The sequence below is a fragment of the Aristolochia californica genome, unplaced genomic scaffold (assembly GCF_029961685.1).
Source record: "Aristolochia californica isolate CCGP_79_NKW_82.1479 unplaced genomic scaffold, dmAriCali1.0.hap1 SCAF_9, whole genome shotgun sequence".
Lineage (NCBI taxonomy): Eukaryota > Viridiplantae > Streptophyta > Magnoliopsida > Piperales > Aristolochiaceae > Aristolochia > Aristolochia californica.
In genome coordinates, this window is record NW_027182290.1 from 5927532 (window position 1) to 5953012 (window position 25481).

General features: G+C 33.9%; 1 protein-coding gene across 1 annotated transcript; it reads left to right on the forward strand.

Annotated features, from left to right (window-relative positions):
- Positions 1–22670: 22670 nt before the first annotated feature.
- LOC137941849 (allene oxide cyclase, chloroplastic-like) lies at positions 22671–24022 on the forward strand. Its single transcript, XM_068787448.1, has 2 exons — positions 22671–23096; positions 23466–24022. Exons 1-2 carry the CDS (start codon positions 22752–22754, stop codon positions 23865–23867), a joined length of 747 nt encoding a protein of 248 aa, XP_068643549.1. The 5' UTR covers positions 22671–22751; the 3' UTR covers positions 23868–24022.
- Positions 24023–25481: the final 1459 nt, after the last annotated feature.

Below are 25481 nucleotides of genomic sequence, written 5' to 3' on the forward strand. Positions count from 1 at the left end.
AATGCAAGAAAAAGGAATAGTAACAAAAAATTTCTGTTTGAAAGAATTACAGTAAAATGAGAGGACTTTATGCTTCCAGAAGTAATTTTAGAGGAATGGTCCTCGTTCCAGTAAAGTAGACAAGCTTTATTTCACTAAAAAAATTAAAATTTAAGTATTATGATAAAAAAAAAGCCAAAGATTTAATAAACACGGTAAATAGATTCAATTGCAAGATTTATCCGAGTTTAAAAAAATGAAAGAGAGAAGGAAAGCCACTATACCTTTTTCCAAGAGTATCTAAGATGAACAACCGACAAAATGATTATAAAACTTTGCTAAGAGAGCAAAAAAGGTTAGGGAGAATATTGAAAAAAAAACTAAGAAGAAGATGGATAGCAGGAGAATGCGATGCTCCTTCTCCAACTTTCAACTTTGAGAAGGCATGTGATACGTTGCAAATTATAGGAAGGAATATTTTTAATCGGTTGGTTTTAAAATTTATGACTGATTCGGGTCGCCATCAATGAGCATTCTTGAAAAGTTATGAGCATTTAGGAAAGGAAAAGATATTTTCCAGATATGACCCTCTTAAGATATCATATTTTCTTCATTTGGAGTATTTCCATATTTGAAAAAATTTTAAATCTAATTTTAAAATATTTAATAAAAAATATTAAGTAGAGGGCAAAGTCTTTTTTCTATAATATTTTTTGATTTTTCTCTATAATTTGTCTCTCATAAAAAAACGTTTCCCTTTGATCTTCTCTATCAAATATTTTGTACCAAAGTAAAAAATCTTACAATTGCGAATGAAATCTAGGAAATAATCGAATTGATTTTGCAAAGAAATATTCTAATGTTTGAAGAACATTTCATTCTTCCGGTTTTCAAATTGGGGTGCGTGGAAATTGTGTTTGGGTTGGGTTTTTAAAAAACCATACCAACCCTTTGAGCTAGACTTGAGACTCGTTTTTATGAAAATTTATCATGGGTTTGACAATCTAATCCCATCCCCATTCCGTGACATATGTTGGTGGAGATTGATTTTAGATCAAGTTCAAAAGGTAGGGATAAAAAATAATATAATTTAAAATAACATAGAACCTATATAAATATATTGCCTTAATCCACAAATATCTATTAAATTTACCCCTATTTACCTAACAGTAAATATCTTTCAATTTATTAAATATTTAAATTTAAAATATCTCATTTAAGTAGACCCAATAAGTGAAGTTCAAGGTAGGGATGTGGAAACTTGTCTCCTTGCAATATTTGCTAAAGTTTTTATTTTTCTGACGTCCCCACCAAAATCAGGTAGGGGTAGGACAAGTTTCCCGTATAACCTAACTCATTCCCACCCCTTCATTCAAATACTTGAAAAAAAATTTCATAGATCCGCACATAGAGAATAACAAAGCTAAAAAATTATTTGAAGTGACTTGACCTCAGATCTTCAACATGTTTAAATAAGCATCTTCGATAACCTACACGCAGACAAAGTACAAACAAGGTTTTGGGCCCTCATTCAATCATTTTCAAGAAAGAAGTACCATAGATTCAACATGATTGGTCAAAACTACACAGATGAAACTTAGATGTCCAAGAAACTAAGTCACTAGAAGATGCTCCATCAAACACAAACAAAGAAGATGAATATCTAGCTTTGGTAGCTAGCGAGTGTAAATTTGTTACCAAATTTGAAGAACCTTGCGATGCACATGCTTTCAGTAATGTGGACAGATGAATCTATCAAATTTTACTCCAAGTTCCCTTTTACAAAATAAAGGGAAAACTTGATCATGTGTATACTCATTCTCACTATACCATTGATCATGGAAGTCCACAAAAATATTTAAACTTGTTTTAGGATATTTATCAAACAATTTATAAGATTCCTTAGTATTACAACAAATCACATAGAATTTTGAATGTTGGGCAGCAAATCCTAGTTTCTCTCATATCCTACTTCTACAATATGGTTATATGTGAAGACAATCCGTAGTAGCTCACAAACTATACTATTGAATAAGGCCAAATTAGAAAAGATACATTTTTTTGGGAATATAGAGTACTCCAATTGCAAGGCGGCACATGTTGTGTATGGAAACATATTGTAGACATTTGAAGGGAAGAACATCGAGCAAACATTAATAGGAATCAAGTTATTTTGAGGGGATTTTAGTTATTTAAAAAATAATGGGTCAAGTAGAGGGTAACTTTGTGTTTTTCTTCAACCTAGATAAACTCTCTACGTCTATTTGTATTTACTAAATGTCAGGGTTAGTTCAAAATTGTATATCAATTAGAGGGTCAAATCTAGAAATACGCCATCCAGATGGATGGATTTTATAATATGACATCTAAGAGGATGATATTTCAAAATTATTCTTTTATGAAAATTTATGAGCATTTATAATAACCTTTTTTTTCAGCCTTCATCTAGTTTCTCTAGATTTCGTTACCAAACTGAGTATTGTCAAACTTGACCAAACTAGAGCATAATATGATGTCAACATGAAACTCAATAGGACTATAGGGAAGAGAATTAAAGTTAAGTGGATTACACTGGACTTTTTAAATATCTTAAATAATTTTTTAACTTAGTTAAATCTTATATAATGTTTCCATAACTTCAGTTTCAATAATTAGGTTTTTATCCACTTGTTCGACTAGGCCTGTGTTTGGTAAGCTCATTATAATCTTCAATCATCATTGATTATATTTAAAAGATTGTGATGAAATACCATGTGATCCTAGTAGGCTATTAAAAATGATATTTCAAATGATCAAACGAATAGTTTCATTCACTTTAGTTTCTTGCACTTAATTAAGAAGTTTGCTAGCTTAAGACGATATGATTAAATGATCCTCTGACTGTGCATTACAAGTATGATCGATCAATCTATTTTCCTATGATCGGTCATGCTTTTTGTCATTTAATATCAAGGTTTTATTTGGTTGATCAATCATGTGGGATGATTGATCATTCCTTGTGGAATTCACTTTCCTAGATAATAATGATCAATCAATCCAAGTGGGATGATTGATCATGTGTTATCGCATGAAATGGCCATGTCTTGGATGATCGATCAATCGACTATGGTTGATCAATCATGCTTTATATTTCAGCCTTGCACAGTTCTGGATGATTGATCATTACCAGTGGTTGATCAATCATTCCAATGCCAATTTAAATGAGTAGACTTTTTAAAACATGTGAATGTTTTCCTCTATGTGTTCTAGCATGTTCTAAATAATGTTGAAGATGATTTTAAACTTGTCTTAGTGCAAATTATAACCTAAAGCTCTGATTTCACATATGTGCTAATAGAAAGTGAGTTTAAAATGCTCTCTTAAAAAAGTGACTGAGTTTAGACATTTGTATATTACACTTGAACTTTAGTTTTCTCGTTGTCTTCTTCCTTTTGGGTGTTTCTTCAAGAGATGTTCTTAAATTTCAATTGAGGTCTTGAGTTTTTTCCTGAAGCTTTAGACCTTGAGAGGCATTTACTCTTGAAGGTGAAGTATTTGAAATACTTATATTTTCAAGTTGTTGGATCAATTAAGTTTTGTTATGATCAAAAGAAATATGGGAGCCAACCTATAATCAACACTAGATGTTGAAATTTGATTAGTTTGTTGCATGAGTTTCATTATATAAATGTAAATTATCTTTGATTTTTATCCCTTTTCTTCCCTTCTTAGTAAAAGGGTATTGATGTAATCATTTTTCTTCTCATTAATTTAAGTACACAATGATGGGGAGGATTAGGCACGTCACTTAAACTTAATCCTCCTTCCCTACCTCTCTCCTACTTCTTCTTCTCTCCTTTCCATGTGTTCTTCTTCTCTCCTTTCCATTTGTTCTTCTTCTCTCTTTCTCTTTCTCTTATCTTTTCCTCTTCTCATGTGCTGGTCGTTTACTTTATTTTCATGGGATCCTAAATCCAACCTGCTCCAATTGTGAAAGATATAACTACATAAGTTAGCTAGGATAGTCAATTGAGTAGTGTAAGTCCTTGGATGGCCAACATTTGAAGCTAACCCTTATGAAAGATTAATGTAAATGTCATTTGGTAGGCAAAAATATTGAATTAATTATGAGGTGAAAACATCTTAGGAGTGGATTAGCAACCTGAGTTTGGGTTGTGAACCACTAGAAATCTTTAAGTGGTTCATTGAATGATTTATTACATTTGCTTGGACACTAAATGTAAAGTAGAAATGTTTCTTGACTTTGCATATGGTTAATCACTTTTGCTTGGACACTGAATGTAAAGTCCTAGGAGTGAAAATCCCTATTATGCAATTTGGATATAACCATCAACAAGGTATTGATCCTCTTGCTTGTTCCAAATTCAAAAACCATAAGACTAGCCTTTTAACCTACAAATTGCTGAAGAATCAATTTGTTGTAATGGGAATTTCTACAGATACATAAGTACAGTCCATTGAAAAAATCATGTATAATGTAGATAGGACAGATTTTTTTTTTAAATAAATTAGTTAAGTACCCCTAGTTGTACCTTAAGTTTTATAATCAAAATATAATAGATTAAGACACATGTTAAAGATACATTACCAAAAATCCTTTATTTGTACCTTACGTTTAGTAATAAAATATAAAGGATTGCAAAACCTATGTAAATGCTTGATTACAAATCCATTAATGATTTGGAACTGTGAATCCCATGCGACTTGTATAAATCAATATTCGGTAACCCATTTTATAATTTGTTTGGTGGCACCCACATAAGAACTATTATATCACATTATAAGTAAGTTTTTTGATATGTCAACCATTTATATGAGGCATATGAAATTTTGTAATATCAATAGGATAAGAGATGAGAAAAGAGATTACATGGATATATACTATGCATAATTTTCTCTTGAATTTTACAGCGGTTTGTGTAATCCCACAAAATACACTAACAAGCCCAACATTGGACAAGAGTTCTGAAAGGACCTAATATTACAACTTCCTCTCCTCCCATTCTATCTGGTTCTGCAATAATCAATATTTTTTCCATTCCCATGAAAGTTGAATGGGAATAGCCTATTAGGAAAAGGTTTAACCATTCAATTGGATCACTCCTAGTACTAAAAATTTATATAAAAAAACTGAGACAGAATTAAAGGATAGAATTTGAATGTTGCAATAGAAATCTTTACCTTGTTAATGGAGAGAGGGAAGTAACATTTGCAAAAACTGAAAATTTACTTAGTATAGCCTTTCCAATTCCATCCATTCTAAAGAATCATTTCCACAATAATCCAATCCACACATCATTGTCCAGTATCTGTGAACCTATCATTGCATTCTTAAATATTTAGGAAATAAAACAATTTGAGCAATTCAGGAAGTTTTCTCTAGTAGATCCATGAACATTCATTACACCTCCATGGATAAAAAATACAAGAAAAATGATATCAAACTTATCTCTGGGAGGGGGAAGATATAAATATACTAAAAAGAAAACATCCAAAACTAGGAAGATAAATAAAATATAAATCTTGTTGATCAATATTTTCTTAAAGAAAATAATAAATGAAGTTTGACACACCTCTGATGATTGATGGAGTGAGAGCTCCGACTTCTGCTACCCAACTCAGAAATATGCTTCAAGAAGTGCGATGAGCTGCCTGTTGGAGCTTTTTGAGCTTCACATCACACTGCTCCTTGCTTTTAATCACTTCCAGGGTGAGCATCGGGGCGGGTTAAGCAAGGAATAGGATAGTATTCCATGGCTTTTCCACCTCTTTCTGAACTTCATTTGAAGGTGAGCATGGAGATACTGGAGAGAGTGTACACATACCAACTACCAGCATGGAGCTACTGGAGTAAGTGTACACATATCAACCAACCAGAAGTCAAGACAGATGTTCATTTGAAACTTTCATATCTTATCATAGAAAAAAGATGTAAGAACATCATGATTATACACGAGGATTAATATATAAACTCACTCACCTACAGGCTGGGAAATATCCGAGGAACCACTCGTCAACACTCTAAGAGGGATTGTGGTTGGAGCAGTGATCAACTTCTCTATAATAGGTTGAAGATATACTTCTTTAACACTTACAATAGCTGGAAAATTGGCAGTCAAGTTTTCATTTCCTTTAACTACTGACCTCAAAAAGACGCCTTCAGTTTGCATTGTGCACAAAACATTGAATTCCTTCATAGTAGAGCAAAAGAACTTGAACATGAGAACAAATATACTAAGTTTGCCTCTAATTCCAAGATCAGAGAGGAAAACATCAATAAATTTATATTATTGGTGGCATTTTCTTAAAAGGATTTTAATATCTCTTGTGACCTTTAGTTCTTAATGGATTGGGCACTAAATTTCTTAGAAAACTATCAACTCAAATACCTAAAACTGTGGATCCTTTCATGCAATTACCTCTATTGTGGTTTAAGTTGCACATAACTTTTCCACAACATTGCTAACCCTAATTTAGTTGGAAAATGTAGCAACATATATTTCTCGCCAATGAATTAGTTAGCTAGTCGAAGAACTTTTTATCTTTCTTTAGTTGCCAAATAGTAAATATTTTATTTTTTTATTAAATTTATAAATTTAAAATACACCATTTAAGTAAACCCAATAAGTGAAGTTCAAATACTCACTCCCACCCCTTCTTTCGAATACTCTAAAACATCTTCAATGATCCCCACACTGAGGGTAGCTAAGCGACAAACAAATTTCAAGTAAATTGACCTCAAATCTTCAACATGCTCAAAGTAACCATCTTCGATAACCCACAAGCAGACAAAGTGCAAACAAGGTTTTGGACCCATCCAATCAATTTCTAAAAAAATTACTATTGATTCAACATGCTTGTTCAAAACTGTACACAAATAAAATTTAGATGTCCAAGAAACTAAGTCATTAGAAGATGCTCCATCAAACACCAATAAAGAAGATGGATACCTAACTTTGGTAGCTAGCGAGTTTAAGTTTGTTACCAAATATGAAGAACCTTGCAATGCACATGCTTTCAGTAATGTGGAAAGATGAATCTATCGGATTTTACTCCAAGCTCAAACCTTTTACAAAATAAAGGGTGTTGGAAGAAGGACTCAACCCCACATGACAAAGGAAGGCCCACACGTCCAAGAGAGGTGGCATCATGGTAAATGAGAAGATTTCTCATAAAGCAGGAACATGTCTACTGAAGCTTGTAGCTCCAAGGGCATTATAGACATCATAACATCCTCTCAAAAACTATAAATAGAGGCCCTTGGCATGGGGTAGAGCATTCTATCTCTCTATCCTTTTCTTAATTCGTCCGAGCTCTCTCTTAGCCTAAAGTCTCTCTCTCTCCCTTTCTCTCCTCTCTTCTCTTATTCTTTTCTTCTCCCCTCCCTCTCTTACTTTGCTTAAGGTTCTAATCATGGGATCCTAAATTCAACAAAGGGAAATCTTAATAATGTGTATACTCATTCTCACTAAACCATTGATCATGGAAGTTTACAAAAATATTTAAACTCCTTTTAGGATATTTACCAAACAACTTATGAGATTCCTTAGTATTACAACAAATCACATAGAATTTTGAATGTTGGGTAGCAAATCCTAGTTTCTTTCATATCCTGCTTCTACAATATGGATATACGTGAAGATAATCCTTTGTAGCTCACATTTTTTTTGGAAAGATACAGTACTCCAATTGCAAGGTGCAAATGTTGCTTATCAAAATATATTGTAGACATTTGAAGGTAAAACAACCAGCAACCATTATTATGAATCAAGCTATTTTGAGAGAATTTTAGTTATTTAAAAAAGAATGGGTCAAGTGGAGGGTAACTTTGTCTTTTTCTTCACCCTAGAACAACTCTCTACTTCCATTTATGTTTACTAAATGTTGGGGTTTTAGTTCAAAATTTTATATCAATTAGAGGGTCAGATCTAGAAATAAGCCATCTAGATGGATGAATTTGATAATATGACATCTATGAAGATCATATTTCAAAATTATCCTTTTATGAAAGTTTATGAGCATTTATAATAACCTGTTTCTTTCAACCTTCATCTAGTTTCTCTAGATTTCGTTACCAAACTGAGTATTGTCAAACCGGACCAAGTTAGAGCATAATAAGATGTCAACATGAAACTCAATAAGATTGTAGAGAAAAGAATTAAAGTTAAGTCGATTACACTAAACATTTTTATTATCTTAAATAATTAACTTACTTAGTTAAATCTTATATAATGTATCCATAACTCTAGTTGCAAAAATTAGGTTTTTATTGACTTCTTCAATCAGGCCTTTGTTTAGTAAGCTCATTTATAGACCATAAATTAATTATCAATGCTTATATTTCAAAGATTGTGATGAAATACCATGTGATCCAAGTAGGCTATGAAAAAACAATGTTTCAAATGATCAAAACCAATAGTTTCTTTCACTTTAGTTTCTTGCACTAAATTAAGAAGTTTGCTACCTTAAGATGATAAGATTAATGACAATTATTGGGTTCCCATTCAAAGATTTCCCATCAGTCCCAACCTATTACTCTACCCAATCTCCTTGGCCTTTCCCCTTTTTTGGAAGAAGACTTTGGGCAGGATTCATTTTCCTACAACATCTATTGTTCATCTTCATTTTATTTTTGTTTCAAACTTCTCATCATTACTAGGAGAGAGGCATAGGGCTGCAAGTGGTTGGGTTAATGTGTAACCTAAACCACCCTTGATCTATAAAATTTTCTACAACATATATCGTTCATCTTAATTTTATTTTTGTTTCAAACTTCTCATCATTACTAGGAGAGAAGCATGGAGCGGCAAGGGGTTGGGTTAATGTGTGACCTAAACCACCCTTGATCTATAAAATTCGATACAATCTACAAATCAATAGATTAGATTAATAAATAAAAATTATTTGCATATAGTATGAATATGTTAAGTTCCTATTATCCTAGCCTTTGACTTCCCCCTGACTTGACTACAGATTCTCTCCATAGGCTTGTGCATCCTATGGAAGTTTGGCTAGATGAATAGAGGAAGTAGAAGAGAGGATTCCCCCGTACATGTGACCAAATAGATTTAGTGGAATCATTTATGAGTAGTTTTATTTCAGCATGTCTCTTTGATTAAGTTGTGTTTCAATCGTAGAAGAAGTGTACACACATAAGGTTTGAGGAAGAGAAAACTCTCTAGTAATGCCAAATGAAGTACAAATAGAGTAAAATAATCTAGAATGTCATATTTTTGTTAGAGTTTAAAAAAAGTTGGAAAATATCAGTCCCATGTAGGTAGAAGAAGAGTAGCGCTTATTACTTGTTAGAAGGTGGGGCCAAGCCCACCATGCCCACACGAGGTGGCATGATAAGTCACTATACGAGGTAGCATGATGAGTCATCACTCGAGGTGGAATCTTCATGAGGTGTCATCACATAAGGTGGAAGATTTGGTAATCTTCCTTGATTGATGTAATTAGAGATCTTAATTGATTAAGGAGTTTCCCTAAATATGTAAGGGAAAAATTATAAATAGGGGTCTTGGTTGAAGGGTTTCAATCAAGCTCTCATCTTCAAACACATCCATAGGAGTATCTACAGGTCGACTTTTCATTATCCCTGTGTCCTCTGATAGATCCAAGACATACTTTCTCTGAGATAATATAATCCCATGCTTTAACTGGAACACCTCAATTCCTTGCAAATATTTTAGAAGTCCAAGATCTTTTGTTTTAAATTATTGGCATATCTTTTTTTTGACTTATTTTATGTTGTCTGCATCACTACCAGTTAAGACGATATAATCCACATAATCTGCTAGTAATATTTTTCCCTTTAAGATATTCTTGATAAAGATAGAATGATCTACTGAGCACCGGTTGAATCCAAACCGTAACATTGGTTGGCTAAATTTATCAAACAAAATCCGAGGAGATTGTTTACATCCATATAAAGACTATCTCGATTTGCTTGGCTAAAAATGATATCGAGCTTAGCCTGGGGAGGGGGAAGGGTAAGATATAAATACATTAAAAAGAAAACATCCAAAATCACAATCTCCTAAGCAAGAAATTGTAGCCTTGTATAAGGAGTTAGGAGTTGTCTCTGCATATTGTAGCCAACCAGTTGATCTTCTATTTTTTTTGTGAGTGTGAAAGGGGCCTGCCCATCCGCCAGTCAAGCCTAACACCTTATTTACTTTATTATGCAAATGAGACAACTCTTAACACCTTCCTTATACACACCATCTAAAACTAAAAACAAGATAAATAAAATAAAAATCAAGTTGATCAATATTTGCTTAAAGCAAATAATAAATGAAGCTTGACACACCTCTATTAATTGACTAAGTGAGAGGTTCGACTGCAACTTCCCAATTCAGAAATACGCTTCAAGAAGTACGATGAGTGGCCTGCTGGAACTTCCGTGGCTTTTCCACCACCTTCTAAACCTCACATACCAAAATGCAGCATGGAGATACTGGAGGGAGTGTACACAAAAGTCAAGACAAATATTCATTTGAAATTTCTATATTTGATCATAAATAAAATATGTAAAAACATCATGATTTTACACTAGGATTAATATTTAGATTTGATCACTTGCAAGCTGGGAAATATCCAAGGAAATTTCCTGTACAAGATTTGTGATCCAATAGGGAGGACAAGTCCAGTTTGATACTTAAAACAAACAAAGGCAAGAAAATGTGAATGATTTTGAGAAAAAAAAAACCATCATGCATGATCAATTATTTTAGAGAGTATTTTGGTAAGTTATACATATTTTAAAGAAATCGAGAACTTACTTATATAATATAGCCTTTCAAATTCCACCCATTCCGTATGATGATTACCACGGTAATCCAATCCACACATCACCATCTATGATCTATAAAAATTCGAAAAAGATGACTTAGAAAAGTATAAATGTTGATTGTTATATATTTTGGGTAAAGAATTGAAGGAATAAAACAAGAAGGATGAGGCAATAACTAACTAAATCAAAATTGTTTGAGCATAAAAAACAATGAAAAGTAATCACGAATGCAAGAAAAAGGAATATTTAAAGAAAATTTCTTTTTTTTAAAGAATTAAAGTCAAATGAGAGGACTTTTGCTTCAAAAAGTAATTTAAGAGGCATGGTCCTCGTTCCTATAAATTAGACATGCGTTGTTCCTAAAAAATAATAAAATATTTTAAATTTTAATTGAAAAAGTGTAACAAAACCAAAGATTCAATAAGCACTATAAACCCTAAACCCTAAACAGATTCCGCTGCAAGATTTATTCAAGTAAAAAAAATGAATGAGAGAAGGAAAACCTCTATAACTTTTTCCAAGAATATGTAAGATGAAGAACCAACAAAATGATTATAAAACTTCATGAAGAGAGCAAAAAAGGTTGGGGAAAATATTGAAACAAAACTATGAAGAAGATGGATAACAGGCGAATGCGATGCTCCTTCTCCAACTTTCAACTTTGAGAAGACATGAGAAACGGGCAAAGTTATAGGAAGGAATATTGTTAATGGGTTTGTTTTAAAATTTCTGGCTGATTCAGGTTGCCGTCAATGAGCATTCTTGAAAACTTATGAGCATTTAGGAAAGGAAAAGATACTTTCCAGATATGACCCTCTAAGATATCATATTTTCTTCATTTAGAATATTTCCTTATTTGACCAAATTCTAAATCTAATTCTAAAATATTTAATAAAAACTATCAAGAGGAGGGTAAAGTCTTTTTTTCTACAATATTTGACGATTTTTCTATCAAAAAAAATAAAAATCCCTTTAATCTTCTCTATCAGATATTTTTTATTACTAAAATAAAAAATCTTACAATTGTGAAGGAAAATCTAGGAAATAACCAAATTGGTTTCTCAAAGAAACCTTCTATCATTGAAGTTGGAAAAACGTTTCATTCCATTTTTCAAATTGGGGTGGGTAGAAGTTGGGTTTGGGTTGGGTATTTAAAAACCCATCACAATCTTTTGAGGCAGACTTGAGACTCCTTCTGAAAATTTATCATGGGTTTGACAATCTAATCCCATCACCATTCTATGAAATGTTATGGGGGAGATTTGTTTTAGATCAAATTCATAAGGTGGGGATATAAAATAATATAATGTAAAATTACATAGAACATATATCAATATATTGTCATAATTCACAAATATCAATTAAATTTACCCCTAAGTGCTAAATAGTAAATATCTTTCTTTTTATTAAATATATAAATTTAAAATACAGTATTTAAGTAGACCCAATAAGTGAAGTTCAAGGCAGGGATGGGAAAACTTGTCTCCATGCGATATTTGCACAATTTTTTTCTGACTCTATCGCCTCCAAAATCAGGATGAGGTGGGACAAGTTCTCCATATAACCTAACTCATTACCGCTCCTTTAAAATACTCAAAAATATCTTCAAAGATCCCCACATTAAGAATAGCCAAGTTACAAACAAACTTGAAGTATGTTGACCTCAGATCTTCAACATGTTCAAAGTAAGCATCTTCGATAAGCCACAAGCAGACAAAGAGGAAACAAGGCTTTGGACCATCATCCAATCACTTTCTAGAAAGAAGTATCATTGATTCAACATGATTGTTCAAAATAGTACACAGATGAATCTTAGATGTCCACTAGAAGATGCTCTATCAAACATCAATAAAGAAGAAGAATATCTAGCCTTGGTAGCTAGCGAGTGTAGGTTTGTTACCAAATCCACATGCTTTCAATAAAGTGGAAAGATGAATCTATCAGATTTTACTCCAAGCTCAAGCCATTTAAAAAATAAAGGGAAAGGTTGATCATGTGTATACTCATTCTCACTATACTATTGATCATGGAACTCCACAAAAATATTTAAACTTATTTTAGGATATTTATCAAACAACTTATGAGATTTCTTAGTATTACAATAAATCACATAGAATTTTTGAGTGTTGGGCAGCAAATCCTAGTTTCTCTCATATCCTGCTTCTACAATATGGTTATATGTGAGGATAATCCTTTGTAGCTCGCAAACTATACTATTGAATAAGGCCAAATTAGAAAGGATACATTTTTTTGGGAAGAGAGAGTACTCCAATTGCAAGGTGGGAAATGTTGTATATAGAAACATATTGTTGACATTTGAAGGGAAGAACAACGAGCAAACATTATTAGGAATCAAATTATTTTTTGGGAACTTTAGTTATTTAAAAAAGAATGGGTCAAGTGAAGGGTAACTTTTGGCTTTTTTTTTTCAGCATAGAACAACTCTGTACTTCCATTTAAATTTACTAAATGTTAGGGTTTTAGTTCAAAATTGTATATCAATTAGAGGGTCAAATCTAGAAATACGCCATCTAGAAGGATGAATTTGATAGCATGACTTCAAAGAGGATCATATTTCAAAATTTTCATTTTATGAAAATTTATGAGAATTTGTAATAACCTATTTGTTTCACCCTTCATCTAGTTTCTCTAGATTTAGTTACCAAAGTGAGTATTGTCAAACTGGACCAAGTTAGGGCATAATAAGATGTCAACATGAAACTCAATACAATTGTAGAGAAAAGAATTAAAGTTAAGTGGATTACACTGAATATTTTTATTATCTTGAATGGCTTAGTTAAATCTTTTACAATGTATCCATAACTTTAGTTACAAAAATTAGGTTTTTATCCACTTCTTCAACCAAGTGTGTGTTTAGTAAGCTGATTTGTACACCATCAATTAATCATCATTGCTTATATTTCAAAGATTGTGATGAAATACCATGTGATCCAAATAGGCTATTAAAAAATGATATTTCAAATGATCAAAACCAATAGTTTCATTCACTTTTGTTTCTTGCACTAACCTAAGATTGCTACCTTAAGATGATATGATTAATGATATTAATTGCCCCCCCTCTCCCCCCCCCCCCCCCCCCCCCCCCCCATTGCTACCTTAAGATGATATGATTAATGATATTAATTGCCCCCCCCCCCCCCCCCCCCCCCCCCCCCCCCCCCCCCCCCTTTTTTTGGAAGAAGACTTTTGGCAGGATTCAACTTTCTACAACATCTATTATTCATCTTCATTTTCTTTTTGTTTCAAACTTCTCATCATTTCTAGGAGTGAGGCATAGGGCTGCAAGTGGTTGGCTTAATGTGTAACCCAAACCACATTTTATTTATAAATTTTGATACAATCTACTAATCAATAGATTAGAATAATAAACAAAATTATCTATTGATAGTATGAATATGTTAAGATCCTATTTTCCTAGCCCTTGACTCGACTAAAAAATTCTCTCAAAAGGCTTGTGCATCCTATGGAAGTTTGGCTAGACGAGTAGAGGAAATAGAAGAGAGGATTCCCCCTACATGTGACGTGGTAGATTTAGTAGAATTATTTATGAGTAGTTTTGTTTCAGCATGTCTCTTTGATTAAGCAATGTTTCAATTGTAGAAGAAGAGTACATACATAAGGTTTTAGGAAGAGAAAACTGTCTAGTAAAGCCAGATGAGCTATAAATGGAGTAAAATAATTTAAAGATACCTTATTTTGTGTTCAAGTTAAAAAAAAAGTTGGAAAATATCAGTCCCACATAGGTAGAAGAAGAGTAGTGCTTGCTACTCAAGCGCTATAAATAGCTATGCTCTCTTATAAATCGCACTTGCATTGTGTGCATCCTTCCTTTTGAAATATGAGAGTTGCTATATTTTTATTCACACCCTTAGTTCCTCAAAGTACTTTCTTCAATTTATTTTTCTTAAAATCGCTTCAGAACAATACCTATAAACCCACCACCTAAAAAGTATACGAGTGTGCCCAACATCCAACTTGAGTCAAGTATTTTTATTCTTCACCCAAGAGGTTTTTTTTGTTTAAGTTACCCTTATAAAGTGAGTAGTCTGTTTATTGTGTCCTAAAGTTGGCATACTTTTTTACCTTTGAAATAGAGCGGAGTGTGTTTCAGACTAAGACCATTTTAACGGGTATATGGAGTTTTGTCGTATGGCTAGGGGTGATTTTTCTTCTCTCACCATTATGTTGTGCAAGTTGGGTCTGTTGATAAGTAGAAGAAAAAGTACGAGATAGACGTAACCAACAATAAAGAATTCCACATGTTGTGGTAATCAACGTTTATGTGGCTAGAATATCCAAGTAAGGGGGAGACAAGATGAAGATTACAAGCAAGATGTGAAAAAGAAGAAGATGAGTCAAATCAAGGCAATCAAAATTTCTTTTTCAAGCACACAAGTTTTTTAACCAAGATTATTTGATAGTGAAGATACAAATACTAGCTTGAGGGGGAGTGTTAAGAGACACTCATTTGTGTAGGGATGTCATGGTTAGTAAATAAGAAGAACTTTTATAGAGATTGAATAGAATTGTAATTATGAAAGATGGTGTATGTCCTCTTATGTCTTTTTCCTTTTGAAGCATGTAGTCCTAAGGGCATTGTAGTCATTGTAAGCACCTTCCTACAACTATAAATACAAACTCAAGGCATGAGGTAGAGCATTCAAGCCTCTTCTTCTTGGCTCAAATTTATCCATACACCTGTCTCTCTTTTTCTCTTCTTTCTCTCCCTTGGTTTCTTCTCTCTTTTCTCTCCCAAGAGCTAGAATTCATCTCTTCTCTCCTTCCCTTGAGATCTCTTGTGTTTATGTCTTTTCCTTAGAAATCAACAATTTGTAGTGGTTTACAATACTATCTCGGATTGATAATCCATTCCAAAGGTATTTTCACCTTAGACTTATTTTTTTTTATATTTGGATTGTCAAGTGACATTTATAGTAAATTACGTCTAAGGCCGATTAAAATGTGTCTCATGTAGGGATTTACACCACTAAATTAACCACAATAGTTATTTAAAAAAGATCACTCTCACATAGATTTACAAAACAAACTAAGCACACAGGTTATGGATTTTATATCAACTAACTAGGTTGTACAAGCTTAGACCCATATAGGAATTTGAAGCTCACTAAGCACCCATGGCTTAGACCCACAAGGGGATTTTCAACACCGCCTGCTTACACAAAGACTTATGGTCCACACGGATACAAACAAGGGTTTACAACCTTTAATCCTCATCCACAAAGTCTTTTCTCAATCAAATTGATATGAATATGGTCTTGCCTACATAAAGCGAGATCAATGCTTGTAAAAGTTACTTGTTTTATACTCTAGGTCTTTACAAATACTGTTGACCCAGGTGGCTTCTCAAGAAGGGGGTGAATTGAGGATTACAAATTAAAGTTTAACTTAAGACATGGAAATATAAAATATGCAATCATACAATTCAAAAGTAACACATTCACATACCATATGGATAATACAAATTTTTTTATCATAGATGTTCTCCTATTGGTATTCACTACCCAAGAACTTGTGCTTGGAAAATTCTACTATTTTTGCACTTATAGCTAAAATTCACATAAAAGAGATCTCAAGTCTCTTTAAGTTGCGTATAACTCAAATACATGCTTTTAAAATCAATTTTCCCAAGAGATTAGCCAGATTCTAGCTCTCGCTAGGCCCTTTCTATCAAGATTACAATAGGTTCTAAATGAACATTTCGCAAAAGAAAAATACAAAAAAGGATAAAATCAACTTGCGCCCTTTAACTTGGAGAGTATTCTTCTCCTTAAGAGATCCAAGTTTCCAGCTTTGTAGCACAATGTAAGGATAGGAGCTTGTCTAAAGCAAATGAAAAGGAGAGGAACGAAGAAAAGATTGTGGGAATGTCAAAGAATATGCTCACTCTGTCTTTCAAAAGCACTTTGAGAAGTTTTTAAGTATTTGAGAATAGAGGCTTATGAATATGCCGATAAACACTCATTAACTTCTCAATGGGAGGTTTGGCGGGGTATTTATATGTTGCCCAAGCCAAACCAACCACTTTTGCCCCTTCAATGGAGTAATTGTAAAGTGATTGATTGATCAATTGAGTATAACGACTATTTTCCTATTAGAATGTGTCTTACAGATTGATGATATGATCGATCAATATTTTCTCATTGACTTTTTAAGTTTATCAATCAAACATAATTCCCACCAGCAATGCATAATAAGAATGATCGATTAATGACCTTACTATGATCGATCATGCTTTATGTCCCTAATTGGGAAAATTTTGTATGATCAATCAGTCATGTAGGTTGATCAATCAATCAACGTAAAATTTACCTGCTTGGACAATATTAATCGATCAATTCAAGTGAGATGATCTATCATACTTTATAGCATAAATTGGTCATGTTTTGGATGATTGATTAATCGACTTAGGTTGATCGATCATGCTTTTTAATCTTGGTTTGTGCACTTCTGGATGATTCACCAATGGTAGATGTTGATCGATCATTCCAATGCTAGTTCAACTAATTTAACTTTGAAAGCATGAGAATGAATGATCTGAAGTGCTTCTAACATGTTTAAAATTTGTATATGATAGTTGTAAAACATGTATAAATGCAAAGTATATCCTAAAGCTCTAAGTTTGCATTGTAACTCAAATCGAAGGAGTTGGACAACTCCCTTTTACATGGACTGAATTTTGGCATATCCTATTAAATCCTAAACTCTATTTTTCACTTTGTCTTCATCTTCCAAGGGTGTTTCTTCAAGATTTGACTTTCCATGATGTTTGAGGTGTATGAGAAGTTTGATTCTCTTTGATGCTTTAGACCTTGAAATGCATGTCTCTTGAAGGAAAAATATATGAAATACTTCATTGTTAATTTTTCTGCTCTATTGAGTTTTGTTATCATCAAACTCAAGAAGGGAGTGAACATACGGTCAATAGATACCTCTCAAATAGGCAGATTTAACCATCCAAGCACAAATAAATAGGTACACCAATACTAAGTACCTAGGCTCAATGGATCCTAATTCTTCCAAATTTTAAAAAATAAGCTTGATAAAGTAGGATTGGTTTTTCCAATGGGGGGCAATACACAAAGTAACTCAAATAGTGAATGATTTCAAAGAGCAATACTACTAATTCATTGTACTCAACCAAGTTCAATAAGAAGAATTCAAGGTTTAAGATGCTAGAATTTGTAAGATAATTTCAGAGTATGAATGCAAATTCTAGCATAAAAGATGCTAAGTAAATAACAATTTCAGTGTAAAAGGCCTTGAAATACTTTACTTTTTAGGGAATGGTGTTTTTCAATCCCAATTCAATTTCCAAATTGTATTTTAAAGTGTATGTGTGCTTCGGAGTGATCGTGGAAGCCTTAATAGTTGTGAGACATGTTGTGTTGGATGAAAACAACTTAAATAAACAAGTTATCAATGTTCAAACATTGAGTCATTGAGCCTTGAAAGTGATTTTTTGTCCTTGTAAAATGACTGAAATCTCAACTAAAAATCTTGAGAAAATACATAACAAGTTTTTTTTCTAAGCTATTAATCTCAAAGATAGGTCACTCACAGATTTTGGATACCTATATTGGCCGAATTGAAACCCTCAATCATGTTCCACAACTCTATTGGAACATGTTGTTAAAACCACGATAGACTATTGGCTGCTCTTCATTACACATTATTGTATCCCTTTTTTCTTTTATCTTCATTTGGAGTGTATTTTCTCTTTCATCTTCGTTTGACTAGTCTTAGTTTGGTCACATGGCTTTTAATAACCAACTTCTCTTCTTTTCTTTAGTGCGGTCAGTCAAGTAGCCGAACGAGTAGCTACAATTTCTTTTCTCTCTGATACCCACTTGGATGGGGGCTATCCAGTAGGAATATTTTCATTAATTTTCTTCTTTTCTCCTAGGTTGTTCATTTGGACATCTAGGTGAATGGTCTCTAGTTTTGCTCTCTTGTCGATTAGACAGTTGTCTTCACTCTGTTCAGCTAGATGAGTTGCCCTACTTACTGTGTTGAGTGTTTGTCAAGGTTGATCAGATGGTACCTAGTATAATAGCTTCTAGAGATGTTTTTCTCTTGTTTGGTTAGACAATCTTTTTGGCATGAGCTACTTATTCTCTTTTTTTTTCTACTTACTGTGTTGAGTGTTTGTCAAGGTTGATCAGATGGTACCTAGTATAATAGCTTCTAGAGATGTTTTTCTCTTGTTTGGTCAGACAATCTTTTTGGCATGAGCTACTTATTCTCTTTTTTTTTCTATGGTCCTTTTGGATAGTCTCTGACCAATTGAATATATATAGTGTTTTTCCCTTTTGGGCCTTTTTAAGCTATAAACATTCTTAATATACATCACCAATAGTTAGAGTCTTTGTTATCACTTAGAGAACCTCAATTTGGGATATTAGGGGGGGTTAGTCAACAATGTTGAAATGAATTTCAGGCGTATTACGTAGTTCATTCAATTAGGCCGTAAGTGGTACACCAATGCCAGTGTCATCTGAAAAAAGTAGGTAATTGTCTCAGGCTAAAATCGTGGAAACATAATTCAGCCAAAAAATTTGAATCATTCACTTGAAGCAAATTTTAGGGACGTGTCTTTCCTCCCCCAATGAATTTTTTTTTCTCTCTCACTCTCTGCTCCCTCTCGGCCTTCCTCCCATGAATTGTTTTTCTCCCACTCTCTTCTTCCTCTCTTCTTTGCACTCCCTTTGGCTTCTTCTCCCTCTCCGCCTTCCTCCCCAAATTTTTTTTCTCCCTCTCAGCCTCTATTGCAGAGCCGCCATCGTTGAGCCTCCGTCGCAGAGCTTCTCGGCATCCCTCTCTTCTCCCTCTCGGTGTACCGTCGTCTTTGGTGTACCGTCAAAGCACCGCCTCCATTGTCGTTGCCTACTAGCCTGTCGTTGTCTCCATGCCATTATCGGCGCCGTGAGGAAGACGACGCGGTTGATTTAATTTTTCCTATAAGTTAGGAAAAATTAAACCAACGTTATTTTAATACTATAGTGTTTCATTAATTAATATAATATAGTATTTCATTAATTAGTATATTATTTTATAATAAACTGTAATAATTAATTAATATAATATAGTATTTCATTAATTAGTATATTAATATACTTTAATACTACATTAAATCACTTATTAGTGTAGTAACCATATTAATTTTAGTTAATTATCTGTTTAGGTATATGTTCTATTTAAGTATATTATAAAAAAATACTCATTCTCTTGTTTACATCATATTTTTCATTTTGGGACACTAACATTGGAATATGTTTTCTAGTGCACTTGAACTATGTTTTCATTTTGGGGGTATTAATACCCAACTTGAGGTTGAAGTTGAATTAAATCATTGCCTTGAATTTGAAGCCCCTTAAAACCAATCCTAACGATGTCATCGTAAAAAACTAAAGAAAACAAGAAGAAGAAAACTTTAGATGAGGGGGTGAAACACCACCATTCCTCCCCATCTCATATGCCACCCAAGGATGAACCCCTACTCACCAATTTGACTACTTGCAAATAATGGAGGGGAGGGCAAGGGCAAGGCTCCTCCACTTCTTTCTTAGTGTCGAATTTTGGTGTCGACAGATGAAGTATAAATGGTATATAAACAAAAAAAAATGATCTATTGGGTATCCTATTTTGATTTAACATAACTTATCCGTATACCATTTTACCCAATTATTTATACTTTATTATATGTGTCATCTATTTACTTGTTCATTTACCAAATGGTACAATGGGTAATCAATTAAATAAATAGATTAATAGTAATAATTATTTTAAAATCTATAAAAATCATAAATATTATAAAATACATAATCATATATAAAAAAAGCCCAACTAACATCAATTGTAATGTATAAAAAAATTATTAAAAATACTCCAACAACATTAAAAATATTAGAATCATATAATATCTCAAACATACATATACTTAGTCCAATAAATTATAGAATTTCCCTTACGATAATTAGGTAACTTATTAGTCGAGAGTAGGGGTGGCATCAAGTCAAGCCGAGCCCGAACCTGCCTATGTTCGAGCCGAGCTTGATTTAAATATTTCGAATTTGAGCTCGAGCCGAGCATAGCCTTGAGCCTAAAATTGTTATCGAGCTCGAGCCCAATAATTTTAACCGAGCTCAAGCTTCTACCTATATTTAAAACTTTGCATAAAATACATGTCAAACAAATTATATATAAAATTATTTATACACTGCATAAAATTATTCATAAAAACTACATAATTATACATAAACTTTATTTTAAAAAATAATTCAACTGTAAAAATGGAGCAGTTTTGCATTTCCTCTCTCTCTACAGTAAAAAAATAATTGCCACAGTGGGAAGGTCACATGTGGCTACAAATAAAATGAGGTTATTTAGATCTACTGTTTAAACTAAGAAACTTTGAAACCACCACCTAACATATCTTATGGATCTCATAGTTTCAGCCCTCGAGGCTTCCACAATATATTTCACCCATACATGCTTCCGCTTTTCTCAGTAAGAATTTAATGGCTTAGAAGGACAAACTTACTTCTCTCCTTCGTGTCTGCCTCAAACTCACTATGATCTTAATAATTCAGGTCAGTTTTTACCCCACTTCAACTACTTTCTTCACCCCCACAAACACTGTATACAATCTCTTTATATTATTAAAAGCATGAACTGTTCATAGACATGATAAAATAGGGTTAGGGATCAATGTAATATCAATAAAAACCGAGCCATAGGGTTTAGGGTTTAGGGTTTACGAAAAAACAAGTACAAAACATCAATATGAAAATTGGTGCTCATAGTGCCAATTGTCACGAAGATGCTCCCCACTGTTTCAGTCTTGTAGAAGTACAAGTGATTGCAAAAAACTTATTTCCACTTAGGGTTACTTCACAAAACAATTGTCCTTCACTGCATAATCCATCTCATCGTTACCCCCATGGCAGAAGGTAAGTCAATCTATTTAACTCAACAAAGGTGGTTCTCCTCCCATAAAACTGTCTCCACAACACAGGAGCCTTTTGAAGGGAAAGTTTTGTTCACCAACAAAAAATAAGAGCATCAAGGTTTGAATACTAAGATATACCAACGCCTTTGAAGGGAGAGAGTCTCATTTTTCATTGTTCCCATAATAAATTGGCAGCACAATAAAGTTTGCATAATGCAGTTTTGGAAAAATAAGAAAAATGGCAGACTTGTACTTCCAAAAAACAATGAAACAGTATTAACATCCATTAAAGCCATAGCAAAAAGAAGTTAATAAATTATATGGAAAACAGTCGTAGATTCGGTATCACCCTAATGTTAGATGTATGCGTATAATCGCATTAACACTGTTTAAAAAAATTATTCAAAAAAAGAAATTATCATTCTACGCCACCAGATATTACAAATTCACCTGAATAATTGAAGCTGAGAGAGAAAGATACTCACAACCTACCGTCCAGTCCAAGTCGGTAGGCCGTATTTCTATAAGAACATGTTTTCCACGAAAAGGAAAGGCACACCGTCAAAGATTGCAGTTTCTTAATTTCCCACGTGTACCCGCAAAGTTGCAGGTCTCGAGGACAACGGTCATAGAAAACGCGCATGCGCGGTCTATTACACATTTTTTTATGAGTGCATCAAATCATATGATCCTTCTTGGGTAAATCGTAATTTTTTATGCAAATATGCCTTCTAGCTTGCGTCTGGTTCCTGTTGCGTGGACCCGATATGAGAGGTCGGTGGTTTCGGCGACCACCCTTGTTGAGTGGACCGCCTTGACTCTTCGTTGCTTTTTGACGTCACCAACTCCAGAATTAAAATTATTTATTATTGACAATCCTTATAAGTGCAAGACAGGTAAGTCTTCGTCCACGTCAACACCCTCCGCTCTGAACCTCAACACAGATACTCCTTTGGTGATCGCCGCCCCCGAGTACCCAAACCCATGGCTTCGACTTCTGCTCTCAGATCTTCCTCCCTTTCCCTGAAGCTCTCTGCCTCCAAAACCCTCGTCCCTCACCCTAAGAACCTCTCCTTCAGTCTCTCTAACCCCCTTTTGGCGAAAAATCGGAGATCAGCGGCCTTGAACCAACGTGCTCTTTCATTCCAAAAGCCCAGAAGTCTGACCACAGCTGTCTCTCCGAAGGCCTCCGCTTCTTCGAGATCCTCTGAAGTTCAGAAGCTTCACGTTTATGAGATCAACGAGCGAGATCGAGGTAGCCCTGCCTTCCTCCGCCTTAGCCAGAAGTCTGTCAACTCACTTGGCGATCTTGTCCCATTCACCAACAAGGCAAGTTTCTTCTTTTTTTACTCGTTTCGAAAGTAGATCTACTTTCAGGTTTAATTCGATTCTTAGCTAACATTTTCTGCTTAGCTAATCTTGTGTTTGCTTCACCCTGCAAAATTTGCCCGTTTCTCAACTTTTCATAAATGTCCAGCTGGACTGTTGCAAAAAGCGAAAAATTGCCGGTTAAAGTTGAAACTTCTGTTCCTAGTGAGTGATTCTAGGTCGAAGATGTCGGTACTTTCTGAGAAAATATTGATTGTGAACCGCAATTTATTGCTGCTGCTTCTGATCTCTGAATGTGTAGGTAGAGGGAATTTTCCGCTTTGTGGTTCTAAGCAGCAAAATGTCGTTCTTACTTTAGTTGTTGTACAGATCTACCATGGGAATCTCCAGAAACGTCTGGGAATCACCTCAGGCCTCTGCATCTTGATCCAACATGAACCTGAAAAGAAAGGCGATCGGTACGAGGCGATATTCAGCTTCTACTTCGGAGATTACGGCCACATTGCGGTGCAGGGCCCATATCTTACATACGAGGATTCGTATCTGGCGGTGACTGGGGGTTCGGGCGTGTTCGAAGGAGTTTACGGGCAAGTGAAGCTTCAGCAGCTGATCTTCCCCTTCAAGCTCTTCTATACTTTCTACTTGAAAGGGATCGACAAGTTGCCGGAGGAGCTGCTCGGCGAACCCGAGCCGCCGAGTCCCGCGGTGGAGCCTGCTCCGGCGGCGAAAGCCACTGAGCCTCACGCCTCCATTAAGAACTTCACAAACTGAAACTAGTGTGGAATGTCGGTATAGAATAAAAGGCTGGATGGATGGAATGGTTTTGCCACTTTCTATTTTGTAATTTTGTAGCTATTGTGAGTCGCATAGGTAGTGTAAGATTGTTAAATCATAATGCGAGGCGCCCGAGACTCCTCTTGCTTGTAGCCTTGTAGGTGTATTAGTGACAGGATCAGGTTGTTTCAATGACTTGAAAAATGTCAGTTTTTAAATACTAGGCTATATGTCTTAAAAAATGGATGCAGACCACATCCCAAAATGACTAAGGAATGTTTTTTTCAAAAACAATCCAAAGTATAAAATGTGTGTATATAAACCAATATGATATAAATGAATTTATAAATAAATTAATTTTTATAGTATAAAATAATGGAAAATAAAATAATGCCTAATCAATTTATTGACTATGGGATATTTAAATTCGAACTTATAAATTATAAATAAAAATTAATTTATGATTAAAACTAAAACAAGTAATTTCGAAAGGTAAATCTCATAGTAATTTCAATAAAACTTTAAATGAGAATTGAATACTATGTTGGTTCAGGTGGCTTCACAAGAGGGGTGAGTTCAAAATTTCAAATTAAAAAACTATGTAAGGCGAGTAAGCAAATAATCATACAATATAACAATTTTAATAAAAAGTAAACATTAAAACACCATAAGAGATAAGGATTTTTTTTTTATCGATGTTCCCCAATTAGTATTCACCGCCGAAGAACCCTTTTTTGGAAAATTTTATAGTTTCAAAGCTCTAATAACTCAATGCACACTTTTTACAAATATAATATCCCCATGAGATTGGCAAGATTCTAACTCTAGTTAACCTTTTCTATCTAGATTAAATAGGTTCTAGATGAGCATTACACAAATTAAAAATAAAAGAAGGCAAAACTTACACTTGAAACTCTGAGATCTTCCACTTCTTTTGCGGCACAATATAGAGTAAGGGAGCTTGCCTAATATGAAATGCAAGGAAAGGAAGAGGAAAGAGTAGAGGATTTTGGAAAGTTGAGGCTCTCTTTTAGTCACTAAAACTTTTGATAAGTTTTGCAAAATTAAGAATAAATGCTCAAAGGATTTGCCAATAAATGTTCATTAACTTATCTATGTGTGGTTTGGTAGGCTATTTATAACTTCCCCAAGAAAAACTAAATATTTTTTGCTCGCTCAATAATCAGTACGTTGATTGATCGATAATTGTAAAGTGATTGATCGATCATAACGACACTTTTTGGGTGAGGATGTGACTTATTGATCGATGGACGGATCTGTCAATCTGTTACAATTGGTCTTGAAAAGTTAAGTTGATCGATCATTACTAGTTGTGTAATGCAAGTATGATCGATCAGTGAACTTGCTATAATCAATCGTGCTTTATGTCCCCGACTGACAAAATTATGTCTAATTGATCAATTGTGTAGGAAGATCGATCATTCCATTTAATTTTTTCTTGCGTAGACAATATTGATCGACCAATCCAGATGGGATAATTGATCATGCATTATAGCATGTTATGGCCATGTTCTAGATGATTGATTAATCAACTAAGGTTAATCAATCATGTTTTATAGTCTTGGCCTACACACTCCTGGATGATTAATC

Bases quoted from the DNA above. Each gene is read 5' to 3' on its own strand.
- LOC137941849 (XM_068787448.1), top strand. From the start codon at position 22,752: ATGGCTTCGACTTCTGCTCTCAGATCTTCCTCCCTTTCCCTGAAGCTC. The intron at 23,097-23,465 runs GCAAGTTTCTTC...GTTGTTGTACAG, and splicing joins TTGTCCCATTCACCAACAAG to ATCTACCATGGGAATCTCCA.